Source organism: Telmatherina bonti (genome assembly GCF_933228915.1).
Source record: "Telmatherina bonti genome assembly, chromosome: 14".
Taxonomy (NCBI): domain Eukaryota; kingdom Metazoa; phylum Chordata; class Actinopteri; order Atheriniformes; family Telmatherinidae; genus Telmatherina; species Telmatherina bonti.
Genome location: NC_136612.1, coordinates 21,223,154 through 21,242,223, shown reverse-complemented (window position 1 = coordinate 21,242,223; position 19,070 = coordinate 21,223,154). Strand labels below are relative to the sequence as shown.

Sequence of the window (19,070 nt, the reverse complement as noted above, 5' to 3'; positions counted from 1 at the left end):
AGTGACATTATTATAATATATTGATATATTATAGTTTTTTAATACGTTGCCCAAATATAACTCGTATAAACCAGATCCGTTTGAACACAGCCTCTGTTGCTAAATATAACTGCTGTCAATTCTAGCCAATCATATTGAAGGGTTAATTCTTTTTATCCAATAGAACTAAACGGTGGGCGGGACTTAACAGTACCGCCTCTGGGCCTCAGCCCTTGTCATTCTCAAGCGGATCATTTGTTGTCAAAATGGAGTTCTTGCTTGGAAATCCTTACAGCACTCCCGTGGGGCAGTGTGTAGGTACGTCAGGCTTTGCGATTATTTACAAGTTATGTGGTGTCTCCGTCATTATTTTGGTTTCAAGAATTTATTACTTGTATAGACGATTGCCTTTGGGGGAAAAACTAGCTAGCTGGCATCTCCCTAGCAAACGTCATCTGCTTGGAATGAGCTTTCAGCTAAACATTAGCCAGCTAACCCATCAAACTTTGTGCGTTACAATCACAAGTGCATTATGTTAAATGTACTTGTGTGGAAATGTGTGTTTAAAACATTAAATCACTGTGATTTTAATGGCAATGTGGTAAGTTGGCTGTCAGAGTACAAGTTGACTTGGATATTTCTCTCAGTCACAGAACAACATTTGAGAAATTTCCATGGTCAGCGGCGTTGTTTTCTTAAATGTACAATCTCCAGACCTTATTGCAGGGCTTACAGAAAGGGAAAATGTTATGTGTCCTGCCACATCATTTTGGTAGGGTTGCATGTAATTACAGTCTATTTCTAAAACTACCTCAAAGAAATTTAGATTCAGACCAATTTTACCTTGTGCTACATGATAATGCAAACAATGACATTGACAGGGTATACATTTAGCATTGTGTCATCCTGTGTCTTCTACACGTAGTAACATGCTTGCCATCTGCGAAACCTTCCTTAAATTTGAATTATATTCACTCATAGTGGCAACAAAGTATACCCTCTAAACTGTTAACAAAACCATAACTGCTCTTTTCCTGTTTATAGAGAGACCACCATCTTCAGAATCACTCTTCATTATTCATAAACAGTTTTATTCGGACTTCTCTTACTAGTGTTTATGAACTGTGCAAAAAAAACAAACAAACAAACAAAAAAAAAAAACTAAAATATTTATGGAACCTTTTCCAGGTCAATTGATGTTTAGTTTAAATCCTGGAAAACACATCTGGGCGAGACACTAATCTCTCAGTGTGCATGTATATTTATCCATAAGTCCCAAAAAGCATTCGGTGATTGCATTTTTTTGACTGTCACTGTAAAGTTAGTTTATAAATATCAGAATTAAACATGCTCAGAATCAGCTGATATTTACACATTATGTGTACAAATATTCTAAATGGAAAGACAGACTTATTTATCACCTTTTTGTTGTTTACTCTAAAGACATAATCTAGATTGTCCAGAAAGATGCTTGCAGAACAGTTTTTTTTTTTATTTTATTTTATTTTTTTTTAACCATTTTACAGAGCTGCTAGTATCCCCAGCAAGATCTCTAGGTTGAGTTGCTGCACTGAGTGGGCCTTTAACCCGCTTTCTGTTGCAGTGATAGTGATCTGTATATCTCTGTAGATGGGTGATGGATCATCTTACCAGGCACAAAAAGAGGAGAGAGGATGTGTAAAATATGCAAATAAATATGTCCCATTGAGTAAAATGTTCCATAGTTAGGTGACTGGCTTTTGGCATATAGTTGGTGTAAAAGCGTTAGTATAACTAAGGTATTTTAAAGACGTAAGTAAAGTAAAGCCAAATGAGTTGGATAATTAAAACATAGAGAAATGGCCAGAGAGGGACTTTGTGGCTTTGTTGGCAAGTGCATGGCACAGCTTGGCTCTGTTAAAGCCACGTGATGGACTGGCTTCACTTGTGTGATGTCACTTCCCAGGTCCTGTGGGTGGGTGGGGGTTAATACAATGCCATAATGTTTCATGCGCCTAATTCTATTATGAGTTTTACAAATGATCAGTTTCAATCTATCAAATTTAACTTTCTCATAATTTCTCTCGGCTGCCGCTTATGCTCTGTCCTGCCACGACATGTCAATCCCTTTGAGAAGATTACATGGGATATGGAAGAGGAAGAAGCTTATGGTTAATTCTTCCAAACTCATGCTCTATATGTTCCACAATCTAATACCCAGAAGTCAGATACAGCTTTAAGTGTTGTAGTTTTTTTGTGGATAAATGTTTTGGTTGATGAGAGGACAAACAAAAGAAGACAAATGTTTCTTCATTGTGCAGCTTGCTGACAGGTTAGTTAGTAAGTGAAACAGCATGAAAAAGTTGAGAGTTACAAAATTAGGCAGCATGGCTCAGCAAGAGGCCTTTGGTCTGTGTGACAGTCTGCTCAGGGCCTCACACTGGCTCACACAGGGAGAGGAGCTCTTCCTGTACCAGCTCAAAAACTCAAAAGATGGGAATCTATTCACAAGTCACAGCTTATCATTCTTTGCTCGCATCAGTGGGGAAGTTTCTTGTTATATTGCAGGAGTCTCTCCCAGAGAAAGCAGCTTCCACACACATGATGGATGGACTTGAAGGAGAGAAAAGAAAGAAAGACATAGTGTGAGGAACAGTGAAGGCTTACATTTCTGCTCACCACTGTGGTCATGATCCAGATCCATTTATTTACTGCCTGTGGCCAAAATAATATTAGATGATAGAGTTGACTGTGAAGGGGACATCGTCCCTGTGGTTCCAGCTTTTGGCTGCTACAACAGTTGTGACTGGATACATGGCTGCATCACATCCAGTTAGTGTCACGTTCCTCTGCGATGTTGGCTTTTTCTTTCCATCTGACTATTTTTTTTTCTGCTGATTAATCAGAAATATCAGAGGAGAGGGTGGCGGGTGACATTTTAATAAAAATGACATTTTCTTGCAAGATCTGATAAAAGCAGTGTTAAAGTGACAAGACTTGAACAATTATAGTCATCTCACCTGTCTCCTGATCCCAGACTTAGGCATTACCACAATCCTTATGACAGAGATTAGTGTCCAGTCAGGCTATTATTAAAACATGTTATGTGTGGACAGACTATTAATATCTTAAATGGGAAACTTTAGAATAAAAACAAACCAAAGAAAAGGCTTATTCATCTGAATTTAATTTAATTGCAATAATGAACCACAGAAAGAAGTTTTTTATTTCTTGGAAAGCCCCTGTTGGGTTAAAATGGCTTAAAAATGATTAGGTTACCATTCATTCTGTTATCAATATTTTGGATTACTCTCTGCTAAAGTTAGGTCCATGGACTGTATATAGATTTTATATACGGTCTATGGTTAGGACACAGAAATGTATGAAAGATCAGGCATGACTCAGCATGTCTTAAAACTGTATTCATCAGCTTCTTTCACCTAATGGGATCCTACATGAGCACAGTATTTTATACAATCACAACCTTTTGGTTAATTCATGCATTTTGACATCCATCCATCCATCCATCCATCCATCCATCCATAAATAAATAGATAAATAAATAGGTTTCTACTTAATAATGGACCAGCTCATATTTATTTGTTTTTACTACATACCCACCAGAGACCCTGTTTTATGTTTAATTTAAAAATAAAGCATTTTATTCAGTCTTATAGAATTGGTTTACATTTATTAATATTCATGAAACACATTATAAAGCTTATAATGTTTGCATGTCAGCTGCCTTGATGCGCTATGCACACCATGAAGTTTAAGTTGATGCACACTTAAATTAGTATGCCACAACCAAGCAGTCTGCAAATGGAGCAACTGTGCTTTTTCTTGAGACAGTTGACAGATTGCTGTGCAAACAGCAGATGAGATTTCAAAGCTGAAAACTGATTGAATATCAGCCACGGTGTCAGATTGCATTGCTGAAGTACCAGTGACTAATTCTCACATACTGTGTTTTCTATGGCAGAACTAAATTGTGCGTTTATAGGAAGTCATATATTTCTCTCCACAAGTGGTATTAGTTGATTACAAGTGACACTTTAGTATATAGTGAACAATATTGATCTGTGCAAAAAACACACCAGCAACATGCATCAGAGGACTTGTATTGTAGCAAAATAAAACCAGTGTTCTTTACTTGTGCTTTTGAAACCCTTTCAATGTGTAGAAGAATCAATGAGGCACAATGTAATTAATGTTTTGACTGAACTCTTTTTGTATTTTTCTCCAGAGAGAGCCACAGATGGAGGCCTCCAGAATGAGGACTGGACACTCAACATGGAGATCTGCGATATCATAAATGAAACAGATGAGGGGTGAGCAGAAAATTAGTTATCTCAATGTTTCATTTGTCTTATCATCATTCTGTTGGATTAGTGAGAACATTTGGGGCTAAAATACTTCTGGCCTCACAGCAGTTTGTAATAGAACTTTTATTGTCTTTTTTTTTTTTCCCTCTACCAGATAATACACTGACTGCTGTTATTTGTCAGTAGACACAAAGTCTTCTGTTTTCATTAGGTGACAGTGACTCACTGACTGGTTGAATGAATGAAAACCTTGAATCAGCTTCCTACAATGAAAAATGCCTGGCCTACAATGCTTAAAACTACTACACTATAAAACTACTAAATATCTTTATAGCTCTTGTAAATTTGAATGTTGTTTTGTTGAATTAAAGATTGTATTGGATTTTGTTTCTTTTTATACAAGTTTGTATTTTTTATTTAACATGAACTTATATTTTGTTTCAGCCCAAATTGGTAATTCGAATATTACGTACAATAAAACACCCAAACAAGCAAAATATAAATGAATTTGATCAGCAATGTCAATGGGATTAATTTATGATTAAGGTATGAAATAAAAACAGGCTGATTGAATGTATTTATTTGGAAACTCAGCAGATATCACAATTATAGAAAAAAAATTTTTTGACGAAGATATTGTATCTAAAAGGATCGTCTGAAATCTGTTGTTTTCCGTTTTCTCGGTCTTCGCATTCTACATGTCCACACTCACTCATTGTCTTGATATGCAACACAGCCTTGCCTGCCACCTCCAAACACAGATGCATATATACATAATAAACATAGAAGATGTGAAAACTTCTTGTCTGCAAGATGTTCAGTAAGATAAACAAAGTTTGGGGAACCACTGAGTCAGAAATTCAGGAGCTGTTTTACATCTGCCTCAAGCCACTCTTGAGATGTTGCCTTAACAGATACTTTGATGTGCTTTCAAATGACCTGCCTCTTATTACTTTTCTGTTTAAGTTGTGATAAAGGATGGTGTGAAATAAAACAAGATAAAAACAAAACAGTTGCAGCACTCGAACAAAAGGCAACTTTAACAACCAATCAAAAGCATTCATATCTAGGACATATGTACATTATGTTTTAATGCTTTGGAGCGACTTTTTATTCTCTGTCTCCGTCCATCTCTGTCTATTTCAGCAGCGTCACTAAGTATTGGTACTGCAGCTCATGAAGGAGCTCATAAAAGCTTATTATGTCTCATCTGCAGTGAAGAAATGGGGATTATTAGGCAGACTGCCAGTCTGAACTCTTCATGCTTGGATGGCTTTGATCTTGCTGTAGGAGAGGCATGCTGTTGTCATGCAGAAAGAAAAGAGAAATCCAGATGGTGTGACAGCACTTCTCTGTCTCTGTCAAGCAGTTACGCTGACAGACAGACTAGCATCTGTTGTCGCGGCACAGAAAAGAGTTTATTTGAATAAAGTCAGTGATGTTACGCTTGTTCTCAGCAGCGGAACTGAATGCAGCAACTTTTCTGCTGTTTCTTTCCAGGCCAAAAGATGCCATGCGGGCACTGAAGAAGAGACTGAGTGGCAACAGGAACTACAGAGAGGTTATGCTGGCACTAACGGTAAAAAGCTAAAAATTTGATGAATTTGCCTGTCATACCAGCAGGCATTGCAAAGCAGAAATAGCTTAAAGCCTCATCATAAAGGAAGTGTTGTCACTTGTCTTATTTTGTTTATAGCAGATGTTGTTTTTTCCCTTTTAGCTGTGTTTTCCTTCTCTTACATCTTTGATATCTCTACTAGTGACGTCCCTTATGTTTGGCAAAGAAAAGCTTTTAAAGAGTGACGTCTGTTACATGTGAGCCTAAATGAAAAACAGGAGATCATTTGGTCACTGTACAATTTTTATTGAGAAAAAAAAGTCATGAATTTCTCAGAGGGAAAGAAAGTCAAAACAATCAAAACTAGATGTAAAGATGTAAAGGTAATCAATAACAAAATTTTAGCAAAACATATTTAGAAACCTTTCACTACATTCTTTGAAAACATTACAAAAATGGGGGAAAAAAAGGCTGTATTAAACTGAAATTATAGAGGGATGTACTGCAAAGTTCCCATAATAGCTCCATGATGGGCATTGACTGGCTGCTGGGATCCAGAAATAAACCAGTAATAGAGACAGTGTAAAACCAGGAATTGATTTACAGGAAAGAAAGGAGCTTCTCAGCAAATACTTAATTTGTCTTCAGTGACATATTTTTAAAATGCTGGACAGACTTCCTTCCCCCCTCCCCCCTCCCCCCTATTGTTTTTATTTTATTTTTTTATTAATTTGTCAGACGTCAAACTCTGTGTAACACTCTTTCTTTCTGCAGGTCTTGGAGACATGTGTGAAGAACTGTGGACACAGGTTTCATGTGCAGGTGGCGAACAGAGATTTCATTGATGGCGTTCTTGTCAAAATCATCTCCCCTAAAGCCAATCCTCCTACAATTGTGCAGGACAAAGTGCTGTCTCTCATACAGGTAAGTTTTTTTTTAAATCTGTTTTTATTGAGAAATTCTTATATTACATTTCTCCCTGTCTAATAATCACAAAGTACTCGTGAAGGAGGGAGTCGAAATCTACTAGAGAATTGTGTATTATGTTGCTACACAGGTCAGACTGATGCGTCATGCTCCACTTCCCAGATCTTGCTACCTGGTTACATGAGGTGACTTCAGGCAGCAGATAGTGTCTATGAGCCACCTCCTGCTGCGCTTTAAATATTTATTACCAGTTGTGGAACAACATTTCAGGAAGTTTAGTAGAACTAGCTGCATATCAAAGAAGGATGCAGGTCCTTTTCTTGTTGAGAACTTTCACAGAGTCTAGAAAAACAAGTACTTGTTTTATTTATTTTTTGTTTTTATTTTTTACCGTTTTATTTTCAGTGGTAATGAACATTTATATATAAAAAAAACAAACAAACAAACAAACTGGTTTCTTGTGTGTGTGTGTGTGTGTGTGTGTGTGTGTGTGTGTGTGTGTGTGTGTGTGTGTGTGTGTGTGTGTGTGTGTGTGTGTGTGTGTGTGTGTGTGTGTGTTCTGCCAGTCTTGGGCTGATGCCTTCAGGAGTAGTCCTGATTTAACTGGAGTGGTTCATATTTATGAAGAATTGAAGAGGAAAGGCATTGAGTTTCCAATGGCAGACCTGGATGCATTGTCTCCCATTCACACACCGCAGAGAGTAAGTGGGAAAACTGCAAACAAAGACGCAGACTATGATATGTACATGCACACAGAACCATCCTAAACCAATTTTTTTTTATCATAGGGTACACCAGAGGTGGACCCAGCGATGATCAAGTACCTTGCCCCAGTCTCACCTGCTGCCGGGACCCCAAAGCCCACCTCACCTGCTCCTGCCCCCACACAGGCCTCTAACATGCCCGGTCCCATCACAGCCACACCTGAGCAGGTAATGGCAACATCAGTAGAAAATGGAGTCTAAAGTAGTCCTGACTATAAGTTTGTGGCGCAGTTTACATCAAGCTTGTGTGCTTTCAGATTGCCCGGCTGCGGAGCGAGCTGGACGTTGTGAGGGGAAATATTAAAGTCATGTCAGAGATGCTAACTGAGATGGTGCCAGGTCAAGAAGATGCCTCTGACCTGGAACTACTTCAGGTTAGACTTGTACACTTTAAGCAGTTTAACTAGTCGGGGTCATATATGTCGTGAAGTTATTTTAAATTATAGCTACCAATATCAGAATATAGTTTAATACACATTTAAATACTGAATACAAGCAAATGAAAAATACTGTATGTGTATGACCCCCACACTAAAAAAGGCTGATTAAGAAAGCAAAAATAGCAGTGTGGTGTTGTACCTCTGTTTATCCACCAGGTGGAGTAATTTTATTTTTAACCACACCTTAATAGCTGCGAGACTCTTTGACTGTGAGGAAACGCTTTGAACTGGCAATCAACCAGTGTTACAGAAACTCATGCAGAGTTTAGTCTCCCCTGGCCAAATCCACTCAGGTATTTGTGTCAAACCCAAGGATTTGGCCTTGTACTGAGGAACTTGTGCCAGTAGTAATTATGTGGTACCTTTTACGAGTCACTGCTTTTTCCAGCAACTACATCATATTTTTTTAAACAAGTTTTTGTTTTTTTTTAAACATACTCAGCTCTGATGCCCTTCTAAAATACACAGTGTGCCTTTGTTGCAGTTTTTGTGTGTATAGACAGTGCTTTCCCCACATTTATATACCACTGCTTGACCACATCCTTGCGTTTCACTTTTTAATGTACAAATTATTGTATACCAAAGGAGCTGAACAGAACATGCCGGGCGATGCAGCAGAGAGTGGTTGAGCTGATTTCTCGTGTCTCTAATGAGGAAGTAACTGAGGAGCTGCTGCATGTCAACGATGACCTCAACAATATTTTCCTTCGATATGAGAGGTACGTTAAGTCAGTTGATCATACCAAGAGGTGAGAAATCATGCCAGTCTTTGTCATGGTGCTAACAAAAGGTTGCAGATGAAATCCTCCGTAAATTTTGTCATGCATACTATAAGAAGATCAGAACAACACATTTTGAGTGAATAGGCTCTGCATGGATTATATAGATTCCATTTGAGCAAATCCAAAGATTGGAAAGTGAAGCATACACTGTACATGTCAGGGGGCCGGGTCGTGTTAAAACAAAATTAAAAAAGTCCTCCGGCCCATGATGGTCCTTTTGAAAATCAGGGGGAGCAGAATCAGCCACGCCAAACCTTAAAATAGTAAAAACTGATTTATTAAAAAAGGATAGATAAAAGATTAAAATCCCATCCTCCAACTATGCAGGTTAGTAGCACAGCAATCACAGGTTAAAACAATGACATGCAATAAAAACACTGACAAATAACATCCATGCATTTTGACCCCCGTCACATACATAATTCCTTGTTTTTATGCATTCAGGGGCATCCAGTGACTAAAATATCTCTTTCATCTGAAATATAAAAAATAAAGGATTTGCATGCATTTGAATCTCAAAAAGCATTAGTTGAAACATTCACAGGAGTTTATGTTGCTTGCAGGTATGAGAGGTACAGGTCGGGTAGGGCTGCACGAAATAATGGGGTAAGTAACCTCAGCAGATGCTCTGAATGAAATAACACAAATCAACTGGCCTAGATGTATTAATACATCTTAGTGTGCTGCAATGTGGTTACCATTAAAGATGCTGTGAGAGATGTTTGAAATATGAATTAGTTTAACTTAATATCTGAATTGCAAATAATGCTTTTATTCATAAATATGCCTTTTATTAGTGCTTTAAACCCAGAAGTGAAAAGGAGTCTCAGATTTGTACTGGAGCAACCTGCATAGCTGTTTGTGTTAGCATTTTTTTGATCTGTCTATGTGCTCTGTCTGTTTATATTGTGTCTAGCTGACCGAGGCAAGTATTACACCAGTACAACCATGTTTTCAGACTGAACAGAGGGCTGAATGTTAACATGTCTGATATATGGAGTTAGACCTAAATGACGTGTCAGCATCAGTACCACTGAGTGACACTCATTGTGTGTCTTTTCTTCCCTTCTGTGTATATCTTTGGCACATCTGTCACTTTGTTTGTCTAGCTCCCAGTACAGTTCTTTTGCATAGCCTCCAGTCCTTAAATGGTGACCCGTAGTTTGTCTGAAGTTGTGTAGTTAATCCTGTAGAATATCTGCAGCTACAACATGTTTGTTCTGTAAACAGACATGGTTAGCTAAATTGACTTTTCAAACTGCATTTGTAGGAAATGTTATGTCATTCACTTCTCAAACAAAACCTTTATACTTTTCCCTCTCCATTGTTCTCAGATGTTAAGTGAAGCCACAGAGGACAACTTAATAGATCTGGGCCCAGGTTCTCCTGCTGTTGTCACGCCCAAGGTCACGACCAGCCCTCCGCTCCGCTCTGCTGCTGGGGCAACAGCTTCCACGGCCCACAATCCCCCTGCAGCTTCTTTATCCTCTGCACTAGCTAGTTTAGGTAGGAACAAAAAAAAACCCCAACTGTTTTTGTTTAGGTTTCACTGTCACATCAGATAAAATATGAAAACTTTGGTAACATCAGATATTTTTTTTTGACAACTAAACTTACTCATTCATATCCCTAACAGTCGTACCAGTCCTGTAGTAGCTCATTTCTCCTTTCTCTGCACCCCTGATGTAGAGGAGCAGCAGAATATAAAACCGAAAAGCATAATACGATGAACCGCAGAAACATAACTCATCCTAGAGAAGCCTTTCCTTCTACAACTAGCTCCCTTGTGTATCTTTAGGAAGTGACTTCACTCTCACGTGTTCTGGTTCAAATTTAGATTGATCGCTGCTCCTCTTACATGCAGCACAGTACAGTGCTGTAGAAAAAACACTAGTTGATATAAAAGATGAGCACTGACTGAATTCATGTTTAAATTTTTTCATTATTTACCATTTTTCCTTTTTCCCCTTTTTGGTTGTCTCTGTTGTCTGCTCTTCTCTGTCGCCGTCTTGCTCCAGATGTGGGTCCAGACAGTGTGAGCGGCGCCCTGTCGTCTCTCTCTACCCACAACAAAGATGACTTTGACATGTTTGCTCAGACCAGGAGCAGCTCTCTGGCAGAACAGCGTAAAAAGTAGGTTTAAAAAAAAAAAAAAAAAAAAAAAAAAATCAAAGTCAAATAACTATCAATAACCTATATTAGTATTTAAACTGAAATCCACCCTCGGGCACTTTTACATTTTGTTACACAAATTAATGTTTTGATATTATGATATTTATATACTTTCTTTTATGCCATTTAACTTATATGTTTTAAAATGTTCAGTTCTCAGGTGATATGGAAGCTTCTGTATGTGCAAACTGGAAAATGAAGGGTGTATTTTAATGTCTTTTAGCACTGAAACCTGTTCTTCATGCAATAAAGCTACAAAAGCTTGGGACGTCACGTTGCCAGTTGGCCAAATAATCATGACAATTGTCATTTTTAGTTTGAAAAATTTGAATGTTTTCTACGTTTGTGTTGTTTTCTATGTTTTCTATGTTAAAAAGTTCTTGTTTATTTTTACTGTTATACATTTTGGTTTTGTGCACAGTGTAAAATATGAAGACCCTCAGGCTCTGGGTGGCCTGGCTTCTGCTTTGGATGTTAGACAACAAAATGCAGGAGGGGTGAGTATAATGATGCATACAGTCTAAAGCAGCTTTTTGCCATGTATCCAGTGTGAGGTCTGTGTTATTTGCGTGGGTGACAAGTCTGTTTAAAACTTGTGGCTAGTCTTAGCAGTATTTTCTCCCATGACCTTTGGTCTGTGTGCACTGATTCCTTAATCAAACAGGAGGGAATACTCTTGTAACGCCTTTTATTTTTAGCAGTAAAAAGTTCAAACATGATGGTCTGATAAATCTGACCAAGGAAAATGAAAAAGAATTTAAACAAAGTACTAATAAGTAAATTCTTAGGTTTCTTTTGTTTGGTTTGTTTTTGGTTTATTAGTTTGTTTCTTTTGGCAAAGTGATTTATCATAGTTCTTTTAGTAATAGAAAAATGTGATTTTAGGTTGAAAAGCAGATTTCTCATCCATGACATAATAGCTCAGAGACAGAGCTTTTCCCCTTGCACACTGCGATATGTTTGTGTGGTTATTGCGAGGTACACAAATGATTCTGAAGCTGACGTCCACATACACACTCGAATGGTTGCACATTGCACTTTTACTTTGTCAGGAGACATTTCTTCTTCAGTATTTTTACATTTATTAAATACAGTCTCCTCTTTTTCTTTTTTTTTTTTCCCCTCATCTTCATCTTTATGGAATGATCTTTTTCCATTTTCTTATGTTCTCTTCTTTCAATGACAGTCGTGTCTTGCACATTTGACTTCTCCTCTGTCTTCTTTCTCTGCACTGTGTGCTATGCTGTGGTGGGGCCTTTCTTCTCTTGTGTAAGGTGTTATTCTGTTGTTGATTCAGCTGAGGGTAAAGGGGGATGATAACCCAGCAGATCAGGAGCTGCCCATAGACAGCTGGCTTATTACCCAAGGAATGGTGAGGACTTTATCTACAGTGTGTCCTCCTACCCCTCCCTCATGTCCCACATCATCTCCTTTGGACTTGTCCATCATAACTGCTGCTTTTATTTGTTGCCTCATCTCACTGCTCTGTCTTTAAATTCTCAAACAATCTCAGTAACAAAGACATTTTTCCCCTCCTTTGAACTTACACCTTGGTGCTTAGTATAGATGTTTCACTTTAGTTTTGGGCAATATGATAAAGAGATGCATGATTTTGAGATCAAGTGGATTTTAAAAAATTGGATTTATTCTTTTTTTTTTTTTTTTGTTTTTGTTTTTGTTTTTGTTTTTTTGTTTTTTACAATTGAAGAGCAGGCAAATACATATCTTATGCTTTATAGGAGTATTGATATGGAATATATTTCCTCCAAGGATTGATGTTATATCTTGGCATTATGTCTGTCAGATTAGATAAAGACAACTAATCCTTTCATGGTTTAGCAATTAAATATATATGAGAATTAAAACACCAATTCTAGCTTAAGTTTTTATTCATATTGCCCATCTCATCTTTTGCTATTACTGAATGAGCATTAAACGCCATACTGCGGGTAGTACAGTGTATCATACTCATGATCACCTTAATACCACTAACTTCTGGTTCACATTATAAGTCTAACTGGTCACAAAAAAGTTTAATCTGCTTCACTGTCTCTTATCAATCCTACACTTAAACGACAAAGGAGTGCAGATACTTCTGCAATACAACAAAATGGTACAAGGACAACTTATACATTTTACACAGATCATTTATAAACGAATAATTTTAAGTACAGAGAAAAGACTGAATCCCAAAAAAATGGAGAAAATCCAGGTCCAGGCACTCAAAGTGGATTGAATAAAAAAAAGCCTTTATTAAAAAGGGCAAGAATCATAAAAATACACCAATGTGTACTGGCTTATGCCTGAGGAAGGCATAAGCCGATAAGTACGTTTTGGAAATCATGGATGCAGCATCCATCAAGGATGAAGAAAAGAACTTGTTCTCTTGTTTAGGGAACACAGTTCATAGGGCAGCATTCATAATTGTAAGGGGGTGCAGAAATGTACATGGAATGGGTAGCTTGCGCAGTTAAAAAGGCATCATTAGTTCTGAACCATTTCTGCTGGTCTCGGGGGAACTCATTCATCAAGGCAAAACCAACCCACATTCTGCACATCTCACAGCAGCTTGTATTGACGGCAAAAGGGTCAGGGTGCCAAACTGACCGGTGTGTAATCCGGGCTTGTCACTCATTAGAGCTTTAAGAAACTAAAAATATAACAAAGAAGACATTTGATGTGTTGTATTTGTACCATTCCCATCATTTATGTAAATAGACTTGAGCAAAACAATGGATAAAGCGTTGGTGGTTTGCTGCGTTTTGGTGAGTTTGTCAGTGATCCACAAACAGTTTGTGGATGTTAATACATTCATAATTAATGTCACATACTAGCCAGAAATAACTTGAGTTAACCTACCAATAACAGATGTAATATTTTCAATTGATGTAATGAACGTTTCCACTTTGTCTGATTACACTTTGGACTTTAAATATATTCCAATGTAATATCATTATGATAATCACAAAACTGTTATTTTGCACTTTTATTCTATATTTTTCTTCTTGCCTTAAAACAACAAGGACTTTTCCCCCTTGTTCTTATGAATGGCTTGATCTGCCTCACTGCTTTTTCTCCTGATATCCTCCTTCAGAGCATTAACTGATCTCAAAAGGAAATGCCACCAGTGTTATTGTAGTATAAAACAAAGGCCTCAGAAAAAGGCACTGTTCTCCAGAATGAACTGATATCAGGCAGACATCCAGTGTTGACTCTTAGCTTCCTCGCATAATAAAAGAATATAGTTAAGGGCTGTTTGTCTGCCTAAATTTTACTAATCTAAATAGAAAGCATGAAATTAATGTCTGCTCTTCTGCTCTTCAGAAATGTTTGATAAACAGTAGAAGTTTCTTGGTTTCTGTGACACTGCAACACACGTGTCATTCCCTGTGATTGTTTGGTTACACATACATGAACAAGACCACGCCATCCAGTCTGATATGGCTTCCAATATCACAGCCACCACACACCATGCAGCCATGCTCATGCTTTGTACGTCCTGGTGTGTGTGTGTGTGTGTGTGTGTTCCAGGTATGCCTTGGGATTGCCCTGCTTCACTACAGTCCCTGTACTGTCAGTTTTTACCATCCAGTCAATTTCTTAATTGCGTTTAAGCGATTTGCTAATTAGGGAATGATGTGGAATAATTATCACTACTGTGTGGTAACTGGTGGGCCACGTCTGCAGTGCAGAAGTAATGGGAATGATATACAAACTGGGAACTTCTGTTCCTTCATTGCTGATGGCTGAGTAGCAGATCGTTGAGTTGGCATTTTGTCATTTAAGCAAATGATTTGTATTTGTTTTGATTTATTGTCTATGTCTGTAAGTCCTTTGGTGATTCCGCCACCTGATTTTTTTTTTCTGTGTGTGTTGCATCTTTGTTTATGTTATTGGGGTTGGTTTTCTTTTTCTTGTTTGGCTTTCGTGCAACCCCTTGGTTTGTCCATGGCTTTGCTCCATAGATCCCTGTATCGCAGTCCTCTGTCATGGATGACATAGAGGAGTGGCTCTGTTCTGATGTGGTGAGACTTCTTTATACCTTGATTTAAGTAACTTTGTTCTTCCTTCTCTGTTTCCTCCATCTTCCTTTTTTTATTTTTTCCATTTTATCTGGTAAAACAAATTTTTCATTTTACATTACCGCGCATATGTCACTTTAGATTTCTTTAACTTCACATACCTTTTCTTCTGTGTATATGAACCTAATCCACCAATCTACTGACCTACCTGATTGTTTTGTGTTCTGACTTACAAATGCTAACACAGTGCTATAAGTGAATGACTGAAAACAGGGACAGTGATGTTTTCCCTTGTGCATGTGAAAGTTATGGAGGTTATAAAGGTTACTTATGGGAGGATGCATGACTGTTGGATCTTTTGTGAACTACTTTGTGTGGGTTTGTCTCACTGTGAAATTTACATGCAAATAACTTGAATGACCAGCTACTGTATTGGTTGATTGTGTTGCTGTGTTTTGAGAACATTAACTATATGTATCTCCATAAAGTAGGATAATCTTTCTTTTTTTTCATAGAAAGGGGATACCTCTGAGGAAGGGGTAACCAGTGAAGGTACAGAACCTGACCACAGTTTAACATGCATTTCCCTTTCTCGACATATTTCTAACAAATCTATCTGTTACTCTCAGAGTTTGATAAGTTCCTGGAGGAGCGAGCCAAGGCAGGAGACCCTTTACCATCTCCGCCTGCAACTAACCCTGCCCGGGCTCCTAGCGGCTCCCATAAGAAGGCAGAACGAACGGAGGATGCCCTCTTTGCCTTGTAGACAGCTCTGAAAGGACCACAGTTATCCATCTGGGCATCTGAAGGTCTTTGCCCCAAGCAATCCCCCTCCAGAACAGTCGTCCTCGTCTTATTTCATCGCTGACTGGAAGTGGTGTAGCAAGTGATCTCCACCTCTGTGTTGTTCTTTTGCTAGTGTTGTTACATTCCATAGAGGTTCGTGTTTACTGCACACTCTACTGTGTTGCATTTTACCGTAAATGGAAAAATTATTATGTCAAAGTGGGATGTACTACTCGCAGCCTTGCAGCTCATTTTTTACAATCCACTAAATGACGACAACTTGACTTGTCTCTGCGGGTTTAAGAATGTGGCATAGTATTGCAAAATGAATGGGGAAATTTCACTGCAGGTCCATGCATTCGGTTAGTATGGAAGCACATAGTAGAAATTATACTGTCATTTTCAATACATTCCGCTAATGCTTATATATGCATTTATTGCTAATGGTTTGATCAGTACCATGTACTAAAGCTGTGGTTATGGTTGTTCCATCTTTTCTTTTTCTTTAAAAACACTCCTTGTAAGAGTTCCAGTTTGACTCTTAATCCTGAGTTGTGTGGAACAGAAACACCTTATATAACAATGTTTGCCAAAAACACTGTAAAAGATGTTTGCAAGCTAATTTTATTAACCAGGAATATTATTGGAAATCATGTGTAACATTTATAAACTATGTATTGCCACCATTCCTCTCACCAAAGGGAATTTTAAAAGAAGTAAAAGAAAAATATTTCAAATCCACTAGTTAGAAACGCCTTTATTCATTTAAAACACCTAAGGGAAAAGAACAAGTCTGAAAAACCTACAATTAATTAACTGAGAAAAATATGAACACAATTTATCCATTCCAAAGAGTTTTAAGGCTTTAATGTCCAGCTAGTATTTCGTTTTACTTCTCAAAGAATAATTACATTTGTGTGCTACAGATATCACTAGATAATGTACATTTTCCTTTCCCTTTTATATTAATGTCTGCACTTTGAAGCAAAAACAAATCTGTATTTTGTCCTTTATGTTTTGAAGACTGTTATTACCGTATTTTTCTAGTGATCTTAAGAATGACTTCACTTTGCACATCATTTTTCTAAATGTGTAACTGCATTGCTTGTTTGCAGTGAAGTGTGTGGAAAGACTACCAAGCTTATGATTGCAAAAATGACTGAAATAATTACACCAAAAAGAGATCTTATCAGTGTAAATGGCACTGCAAAATTGAAAAATGAAACATATACTTTGAAATGGATATGTTCATGGATATATACCGCTGAAGGTTGGGGCCTCACATACTTAATGCTATATGATCCAAATACCTCAAAGTATAGGAATTTCAGTATTTATCTTGTTAATAACATTTTGATGGATTGTGTCTAAATTGGAAGAGAAATTAATTTGTTTCTGTGACTGAGTGATTTCAACAAAGTGACTGCGACCACAGTTTGCCTTTGCTGTACACGTGAGGCACCAAGGAATCCAGCATTCATACCAGCTCCTATAAATTCCTTTTAACATTATTTTGCACTTCCAAGACTTTTACTGTTTTGTTTGATATCTATTACCCTGGTAATCTAAGGGAGATCATTTTAAATTTAAACTTCTTGAATGAACCGTTTTCAGAATGGATCTCCCATCATAGGGAAGTATGTGTGTTATTCTTGTTAAAGTAGATGCAAAGGCAACATCAAAAACTTATTTGTCTGCAAAAAGATTATCAGTAGCAGTATTTTAGTCAGTGTTTTACTGCCAAGCTTTAAATATTTTTCATAAATGCTGCATTGTTACATATGGTTATGTAAATTTAATATGGTTGCCAGGTAACTGCAATATTAATTATAGTAATTTTTGAGAAATTCTTACCATGCAGGTTAAAGAATAACTAAAAATGTAACTAGAGAATCTAAAATGGAACTAAAGCAGTTTTGTGTTTGTATGTTACAAATCTTTGAATCTGTATAAGTGTTGGTTTCTCTGTTTTTGCTTCTTGCTTTCATGGAGTTTGCTAAATTTATGTCTTAAACCCTGGCTGTCTCAAGAGATATTATTGAATGTCTATAATATTGACGATTTGAATTGTCAAAGTTTGTGGCTGACAGAAAACTGTTCTTGGGCGTTCCATGTTTGGTTGTACCATCTGCTGCCAATACTTTTTATGCACGTGTGTAACAGCCCAATTAAACACTAGCAATGTGTGACCTCTACCTCACAACTCTGTGCTGTTATTTTGCAGTCAAGTGTTGTCTTACAATGCTAGGTCCTTTACATGCTGATGCAACTCAGGCTCAACCTTGCACTATTGGGCATTCATTGTAACAGTTTTTTTTTCTTTTTAAAGTGATTCCATCAGTATGGTTATTTGTAGATACATAAAAAGGAATCAGTTTCCAGAACACTCCCTCAAATTGTAAACCAATATTGTTCACCAGTTTTTCTTTATGTGATATTCATTTGCTTCCCCCCTTTTCCTGTTGACATTCACTGGCTGGGTTTCTAAAATTTAGTGGGATAATTTATGTGATATGTATCTAATAATAACACGTCATCACCAGCAAAAGCCTACTGGGTTTTCAATGTTTTTCCAGTCCTCTACTGACAACTTTGCATTGCCACACTAGGTCATTGACTTATTTCCCCAAAGCAATTGTTGGGGTCACAGTTTGTTTTAATTCTAGTTTTAATCAAAACTTGTGTTTAAACGTCATTGATTTTGTTTTTGTTTGCCTGCTGTTTACATTTAAACCATTTTCGGCAATTAAAATAAAGGAAATATAAAGGAAATTAATGAGTCTAATTAAAGATAGAACATTATATCTGGAAAATATTTTCACAAATCTAAATGCCATTTTGCCTTATTTTTTGTTCTTTTTCAATCACAGAGTATCGTCAATTTATTTCACTGTAGCTGCCTCCACTTTTACAAGACAGAAACACATGATGTAATCGCCAGGTTCAGAGCTGTGACGTCAGATCACCCCACTCGGTTTCTGAGCTTCCTATTGGACAATTTTCCTGGTTCTACAGGAGGAGCCGACTCTTTCAGTCATACAAACTTGATTGCCAGTAGCGCACGCCCACGTGGCTCTGATTGGCTTTAAGGGGGCAAACCCATAATATGTATAAAAGCGGCAAGCCCACAACAAACGTTTCCATGCCGTTTACCTGAGATCACATCGAGTCAAAATAAGTAATTTTTTTATTAAGGATGTGTTAGGGCTGATAAAGTAACTATGTTATAAGCAGTAAATATAAAAAAATGTATTTAGTATACCTGTGCTTAAAAGGTGTTTGAAATTAATGTGAAATTGATCAATGCAAGTATTTTTGGGACTCTTAACAGTTTTG

At 37.3% G+C, this 19,070-nt stretch overlaps 1 protein-coding gene across 8 annotated transcripts; it reads left to right on the top strand.

The window, feature by feature from the left end:
- The first annotated feature begins 218 nt into the window (after nucleotides 1-218).
- On the top strand, nucleotides 219-17,473 carry tom1l2a (target of myb1 like 2 membrane trafficking protein a). Of its 8 annotated transcripts, none has more exons than XM_079252549.1 (16): nucleotides 219-297; nucleotides 4,205-4,289; nucleotides 5,784-5,862; nucleotides 6,616-6,765; nucleotides 7,335-7,469; nucleotides 7,557-7,700; nucleotides 7,790-7,906; nucleotides 8,558-8,691; nucleotides 9,318-9,360; nucleotides 10,089-10,260; nucleotides 10,773-10,887; nucleotides 11,348-11,423; nucleotides 12,224-12,298; nucleotides 14,892-14,951; nucleotides 15,464-15,500; nucleotides 15,578-17,473. In XM_079252549.1, exons 1-16 carry the CDS (start codon nucleotides 246-248, stop codon nucleotides 15,712-15,714), a joined length of 1,611 nt encoding a protein of 536 aa, XP_079108675.1. In that variant the 5' UTR covers nucleotides 219-245; the 3' UTR covers nucleotides 15,715-17,473. The 8 variants fall into 8 exon arrangements, 7 of the variants coding, with proteins under 7 accessions (XP_079108675.1, XP_079108671.1, XP_079108677.1 ...); XM_079252545.1 differs by having other exon boundaries at nucleotides 229-297; nucleotides 8,558-8,721; XM_079252551.1 differs by lacking the exon at nucleotides 12,224-12,298 and having other exon boundaries at nucleotides 229-297.
- Nucleotides 17,474-19,070: the final 1,597 nt, after the last annotated feature.